At 40.1% G+C, this 7,953-nt stretch overlaps 1 protein-coding gene across 4 annotated transcripts in view; it reads right to left on the bottom strand.

Annotated features, from left to right (window-relative positions):
* Positions 1–750: 750 nt before the first annotated feature.
* The window catches only part of KCNQ3 (potassium voltage-gated channel subfamily Q member 3), a 209,516-nt gene continuing 202,313 nt past the window's right edge, over positions 751–7,953 (bottom strand). For all 4 annotated transcript variants that reach the window (XM_054815982.1, XM_054815980.1, XM_054815981.1 and 1 more), the window contains one exon: positions 751–7,032. In XM_054815982.1, coding sequence (XP_054671957.1) covers positions 6,295–7,032 — 738 coding nt within the window. In that variant the 3' untranslated portion in view covers positions 751–6,294. The remainder of the gene's footprint in view (positions 7,033–7,953) is intronic.

Raw genomic sequence — 7,953 nt, 5'->3', positions numbered from 1 at the left:
CAAACCAGCCGCTAGGAGAAAGTAAGCTACATATCCTATATACATATATTTTTAATATCATTAAAATGCTATCCTCAGCCAAAACTACAAACAGAACCATTTATAGGAAAAATGTTTAGGATGATTTTTTTCTCAGTAACACTCTCCTATTTGTGTAAGAAGGCAAGACATTTCAAATAGCTCATACTGTCCACATGTTGCTGGGAGGCAAGTGAGCAGCCTTCTGGTGGTCTTACCTATCAGGAAGATGGACAGACAGCTGAAGATGCGAGGCCAGGACCACACAGAAACACAGCACCAGAAGCAGGGGCAGAATTCAGGAAACTGAACTCCCAACCTAAGCCAGCTGTTAAATTCCCTGCAGAGGATATTCTGAGCAGCCTCGTGCCATTACTATGTTCTCTATATATTTTGCATGCAACTTCATCAAACTTCAGCACATTAATGTCTCTAATTTGAATGTATTTTCCCCTCGTTGTCATTTCCCACACACATATGATCAAAACCATTTAAGTTACATGGCCACTAAATCAAAACAAGTCAAATAAAGGGAGCTACTGTGTGTAATATTGTAACAGGACTAGCTGTGGAAGCCAGATAAAGCCTACTTGTAATTATAAGTTCCATCCTGCATGGGTGAAGTCAAAAGGATCTTTGCCAATGTCTTTGCTGGGGGGACACTTGACACTGTGTTCCTCGAACATGTATGAAGATATCACGAGTGAAATGAAAAGAAATTCCTCCACATCATAATTGAAATTTCTATTTATTAATAAGTGGTGCAGTTTTTAAAGACAGAACATAAAAAATCAGTTAAGAAGTATTGTTTGCATAATATATTGAAATAAACATATTAAAGTTGTTCAAATATTGGACAGTGCCAGAATATAAATTACACATACAGTTTAAAAATTACAATAAATAATATTATAAAGAGCACTAAAGGCCACTTGTATAAAAGTTGTGTTCCCTTGTCAGCCAGAATCTGAAAAGCATCTTTGTAGCATGGAGAAAATTTCAGTGAGCAAGGCACAAATACTAGTAATAATAAGATGCCATAACTAGAAAACAAAATGCGTTTGGCCATGTAACCTTCAGTCTCAGCATATTCTTGAGGATGGAAATAGGATCCCACTTCCAGTATTTTGCTTCACTTAACTTCAGAGGGAAGCTACTAAAAGCCGAATTGGGAAGGATCAGGTCTTACAGCCTAAACAATCAGAAGCAATAGTGATACCCAGAATCATCATTCCCACAGTGCCCACCTAAAACCACTTGAAGGTGGCCCCTTTTTCCTCTGCTCCTCTGAGAGTGGTCTTCCAAAGTGAACACCCACATTCAGCTGGGCTCCTGAAAAAGTGATATCCCGCCAAATTCATGAGGTGCTGTAGAAAATTTAGGTTTGCAGCTCTTAGGCACCTAAAGCTTAGTGGAGGTGGTTGTGGGGTGCAAGGAACCAAGATCCAGCTCTTTCTCACATGCTCTGCACTAAGCAGGACAAATTCTGTTCTTACATAGGCAGATGTGACACCACTGCAACAGCTGGGCTGAATTTGCTCCTCAATCTGCATTTTCTGATTGCTTTAGGCTGTGATCTTGCAAACTGATCAGACCACGGTCCTCACCTGAAGGCCACAACTCAGCAGCCCCACTACACATGGGTTCAGGTGGGAATTAGTTTGCGGTGCTGCTGGGCCACAATTTGAAGCAGAAAAATTTAAAACTATTTCCACTCTGAACCGTAACAATGCAGCAAAGTTACAGATAAGAACAGAGCAAATATAGCCAAAGTCACTTCAGGGACTTTTCAATCAATCTCTCCACGTGCTGAATTTCCTTTTATTTTGACAGGAGCCAGACTGATTAATTCAGTGCAGGGAAAAGCCAAAGCAAGGACAACAGCCATTACCTGACCACACTTTTTTTGTTTTAAAGGACCAACTCCATAAATGGAGTGTAAACCATATTTTCTATGTCTGCATACTTTAGCTAAACATTCACTTCTGCCTTAATGAAATATTCTCAGTGTGAATCGAAAGTGAGGAAGCTTGATTGATAATGCTGCAAAGAGAGGTACACAATGTAAACACAGATTCACCTCTTCAATACCTTCCAGATGTGTCATTTGTTAGTGACTGAAAAATTAGTGTAAAAATGTAGCTAAGAAAAACGTTTCCAGATCAGAGCTGTCTTTCACAAGGAAATTCATAAATGAAGGACCCAAACCTGCTCCCAGTGCGTCAGTCTGAGGTTTCTTACTGACTTCAAAGAGAGCAGAGGAAAGCCCCACACTTTCTGATTTTGAAAAACGTCTCAAGGCCTGAAATAAATCCTTGGCCACTCATAGGAGTTAAGAGTCAGCAAAGAGTGGGTTCCAATGGTTAATTCTCTTTAATGTTAACTATACGTAAACAAAGTGTCACTGTCAGTCTAGATGTTAGGAAGATCTGACCCAAACAAAATTGATAGCTGTTAAACTGAAATGTCACACACAAATGGAAGAAGGAATAAACCTAATCCTTTCCTAGTATGCAGAATACTATTGACCTCTCTTGAATGAAACTGTGAATAATTGATTCCTTGTATGTGGTGAACCTGTTCTGCAAAACAGGTCCTGACCTTTTAAATGTTGCCAGGGCAAATAATCACAGATACTTTATGTTGTTTTGTCCAGTATCTACGGCAGAAACATAATGTGCAGTTCCAAGGTTGATACACCTCCTGGACTCAACCTCAGCTGGAGTCTGATGAAGTTTGTGTGTACATCCCAGATCCAGGATGGTCTCCAGATCTCACCTCGCTGATGGCATCTTGATATGTATCTGTTGTCAGCACAGACAGCAGAACTGATGCACAAACTCTTTTTAATCCAGATGATGTAGGAGGTAAAGAGCTGCTAAGTACATCACCCTTCTGAACAGAGCAGTGATTGGTTTCAGTGAAGTATGTTAGAAAAAATAAATATTAAAATAAGCTGATTAGACCTTCCTTGACCGTCTTCTTGGGTCTCTTCCAAAGGATCCAGAGATGTTCAGACCCTGCAGAGGCTCTTGCTGAGCTTACCACTGGTGCCTTTTTAGAAGAGGCAGACCTTATCTGGCCAATTAGCATATCATTAAATAGTTCATGATGTGGCTACAAATACACGACCTGGTGTTTTTGAGCTGCATATGGTAAATTGGTGCTTACAGCCCATAGGAAATGCTAACTTAAAGGCAATTCAGCTGCTAAGTGTACATGGTGCAGGGCAGCCCAAATCCCATTTTCTCTGGGGCTGAAGACTCATCCAAGTCTCTGCCCTTGCTTGGATTTTATCTTGGAATGAGCATACCTTTATAACGAGGTGATTTATGGATTTTCAGCCAGGTTTAATACTGAGAAAAGATTTATATGACACGGCATGAGAGAGATTAGAAACCTAAACTGAAGAATTTGAGGGGAAATTGGGCATGGAACTGCATGGCATAGCCACTAAGACAGTCACAAATAAATTTCTCAGATTGCACTTGGGTTTTGGCTGCCTTGATTTTTGATTGCTTGGATCTAGAAAGCATTTTAAAAAGGACCAAACTCAAATGAAATCAGTAGGAATGCCATGCACTTGACATATAAGAAAAGTGAAGCATGCTTGTCTAGCATATACTTACACCAATTTCAGCAGAAGTCTAGCAAAGTTAAAATCAGTTTTCATTCTCTTTCATTCATTTGTCATGTGTGGATTAAATCTTATGAGTTGCCACAGACATGTATTACTATATCAGAAAGCCTGCAGCAGGTGCAATACAGGTATTTCCAAGAATTACTGACGGCCAAAGAATTCTTCTCAATATGCCAAATTATAATGAATTCCATGTTTGTCAACTAGTTTTATTCTCTTCAAATTTAGTGAAGAAACCGCACCGAATACAGATTATCTTTCAGGTCAAAGGCTATTTTGTCACTTAAGTAATTACCAAAATTATGCCTCATCACCACAGTTACTGGCCTCAGAACAGCTCCATGGACTCAGCCTGGTCTTCAAAGGCTGAAGCTGGTCTGCATTATTTACTCAAGTAATTACAGCAATTTGTTCTCCCTGAAGATCTGTCCCAGTAGGATGTATCATTATTTAGCTGAAGAAGCACATGAAGTAAGAAGATCCTAATCCTTTAGATGTCTCTTTAAATAGAGAATAAACAATGAAGATGAAGGCAATGCCCATATCTGGAAGAGAATAGAAGCTCTCTGGATGAAATGACTGTTATGAGATGTCAACGATACTGAGGAATCAAACATGAAGTTTACTACAGTGGGCAAAAACCCAACAAGGTATCTTCCATTGAAGCGCACTCTATCCAGGCCTGTGCAAAACCCAGTTACACACAGGAAGCCCAGTAAATTCTACCTCTTTCTTGCGCTCGGATTGGATGTGCCAACGATGCTCAGTTGTGCAGCTGCAGTGTAATACAAGCAGTCACCACAAAAAGTCCACTTTCTAACATCTTATATGGGCCAGATCTTTGTGTCTTTATTAGTCAGTGTTCTAGCCATGGTGGTGCAGTCATTGTGTGGAGTGACAGGGGTCATTCTCAACAGGAGGTGGGCATGAGCCACGGTAGAGAGGCTGCACCTTGGATCAGTGGGGTAGGGGTGAGAGCCTTCTCACTGACTGTGGGTGTATCTGATCATCTTACATCTAAGCAAGTCACCCGCTGCTCCGTTTGAAGTCAGTAGACATTTGGTCATTGTAGATAACTGAGTTAAAGATGAGATTAATCTCATCTTAAAGCTGATGTGTGCTTTGGTTCTTGTACCCTGTGCTCACCGACTGTACAGATTAGTCTTCCACCAGCTGTAAAGAGCGCACAGCCATCGAACTCAACATCAAATGGATGCTGTTTCATGGACACCTGGACTGACATTGGATGAATCCTGCATAGGATGCTTGGACAGGCTAGTTTCTCTAGCTGCATGGATACTACATTCCCACTGTAGTGGTGAAATCTTCGATTCATTTCTATCTCGTTCCCAGTGGGGTGGATTGTTTTCTTGCTCTCCCTCAACATATTTCCAATTCCCATGAAAAAAGATTTGGCTGAGGCCTAGGGAGCATACTTATCCCTCTGTTGCTCAGGGATAGGTGACAAAAATGGCATTTATTTATTTGTACATTGATCTTAAATATGGCACATATTCATGGATTTGGCGCTGTCCATTTCCAAGAGAAACAGTAAACAGAGAGAAACAGATCCTGGTAGTATCCCACATTGTGGGACTCCCAGGGAACAGAATAGTGATACTCTGCATATCTGAGGAGCTCAAAGCGCTTGGCAAATATTAGTGAATTGAGCCTTACAACCTGTGTATATGTACGGAAGTATAACTCCCAATTAACAGATTGGAAAACTGAGGCACAGTTATATTATGCAGCTTACTTAGCAGCACGTAAGTCAATAAAAGAATTGAGTGTATAAGCGTGGAGTTCCCTATGCTGAACAACCTTATTTTTGGAACAGAAAGAAAATTTGGCCCCATAAGTAGCAAATGGGCTTAGCAAAAGATTTTCTACAAAATAGCATTGTAGTCAAGCTTTGAACAATTATATAAACACTAGTGAAGATTTTCAAAGTACTTTGAGGGATTTATATTTACATTATACAGTAAATAAATACCCATGACCAGTCCCAGGAGGTGGCTTTGATAATTTTAAATTCTACCCCTCATTTCATTCTGACATTGTATTTCATGGGTAGTTGTATAAGAGATCACGTGAGAAACATTTAGCTCACAAAACCATTTCAGTAAGGTCATTTACTTTGACTCAGCTTTTTCCCTGCTTTGAATATTAGACGTTCTTGGCTAGGTTGGTTAGAGATTGATTTACTTATATTGGAAAATGGATTCAGATGTTATGTTTCCACAAAGGGATATTGCTCCTGAAAATATTTTTACTTTGCTGCTCTGTTTACGAAATGTAGCAAGGACCACCATATCGCCTGTTATCAATTCACCATTGTTGTCTTGAAGAGTATCAGATAGATATGTATCATAGAAGAAATCAGCTGTACCATTTATATAGGGTAAAGTCATGCAAACCATGCTCAAAACTAAGCTCCTTAGTTTTGGAAGCATGAAAAAAACTGCATTAGTAAATTGTATGAAATGGTGCAGAATGACTACCACTAATATCACATGCATCTTATGCAGCCATTGGTGTTTTGAACTAGTAAGCTTTGGGTGTAGAGTAAGTGAGATATACAAAGTATGCTTACATTACATGGAGAAGTCAACCAGTGACTGCCCCCACACGCACTTTTAAACTGGCTTATTTGAAGGGGTCCATATAGAATCTGAAATCCCATCTCCTGTAGAAGACAAAGGCATGGAGCCACTTGGTGTGAAAGGGTCGGTGTCTGTGTCCGTTTCCCCCTCTGCTAGGTAACGTTTCTCTCTCATCCACGCTGATCCCCCATTGGGGCCAAACGGGAAGTCGTCTCTGTCTTGGGAAATACTGAAGCCACTTGGGGACCGCTCAAGTTCCTCATGGTTGACAGACAGAAGGGATAATGGAGTATCACTGTCTCTTGTTAAGCTCCTTCTCTGCCTTGGAGACACCTTATCTGAGTAAGGGCTTTGTAGGTCTCCTTGAGAGTGGTAGCTAACCTGGGAGTCCATTAATGTAAATATAGGCAAAACTGTTGGCCTTTCTGCATATGAAGTTGAGGAAGGTGTGGCTTGCAGTTTGCCAGAGTTTTGCCCACCTATTGATAAAGGTTGTGAATGAGTCATATGACCATGTGCTGAGAAACTATAAGGACTGACTTTGTTGACAGGAACCTGCTGGAAGTTGTAAGGAGTTTCATGAGCACATTGCTCAGTGTATTTATATATTATTGTTTTTAATTCAGAATACTTGTTTTCTTCTCTCTTCTCCTTTGCAGGAGAAGCAGTTTCTTTCAATGGACTTATCTCAGCAACTTGTATTTGCAGCTGTTCCATATGATGCATATGCATATCAACAAGAAAATCCAGTTTCTTCCCCATGTCATTAACCTGAAAAACACCAATGTTATGATATTGTCTCAAGTCAGTTGTTCAGTGAAAGAGTCAATGCTTGCATCGGTGCACTGCCCTCAACAATGCTGTGCTGCCATCTTTATTGATCATGAAGGTAATTCTAGGCTAATCATGACTTTCCCTTGGAGGCTGAACTGCAGTGGATGACAGCTTACGCTCTAACTGCCTCCGATTAAGAAGACCTGTCCCTCTGAACTGTGCCAAAAAACCTCTTAGTCTTGCTGGATATTTGGCAGTCCAGCATCCATCAGCAGTCTACAACATTATGACCAAGTCTTGATATCATATGGTAAATAGCTATTACCAAAATACAACAGATGGAATTACCTTTGTACGCAGACCTATTCTCTAACCTCAACAGTCCCACAACATCAGGGTTAAATATCAGGAATAATTTCCTTTCTCTTTTGATAGTACTTTGTGTCTGAACATTTACATTCCATGAAAGGAGTTGATGTGAATCAATGCCACTTGCCTCCATCCTAGTTATGTATTTAAAAAATAAGAGTGTCTTGACTTGCTAAGCAATAGGTTAAGATGCACAAAGCAGGCCCAGTAATACTTGTGGAGGCAATCCTGTCGAGTGCCAGACCCTGCAAAGAAGATGGTGCTCACAGCAAAACACCAGACATGATGAGTAGGGAGTTTAAGGGAATGAAAAAGTCCTATCAAAATATCATGGTTAGGGTCTTGCTGCCATATATAATGATATTCATTCAACAGGTTTCAAAATGCACACTTCCCAGTTAATTAATTTCTTTCATGAAAAACTAACAACATAGTTTTGTGATCATTAGTACAAGATCTGTGTGAGTCTTGATCACCAACAGTACAAATCTGCCTGGGTCAGCTAAAGACTCATACAGAATTTATGTCAGCTTTATCATTTCTGGACAA

Source organism: Grus americana, chromosome 2, assembly GCF_028858705.1.
Source record: "Grus americana isolate bGruAme1 chromosome 2, bGruAme1.mat, whole genome shotgun sequence".
NCBI classification, from domain to species: Eukaryota; Metazoa; Chordata; class Aves; order Gruiformes; family Gruidae; genus Grus; species Grus americana.
This window is presented reverse-complemented; position numbering and strand designations above follow the sequence as displayed.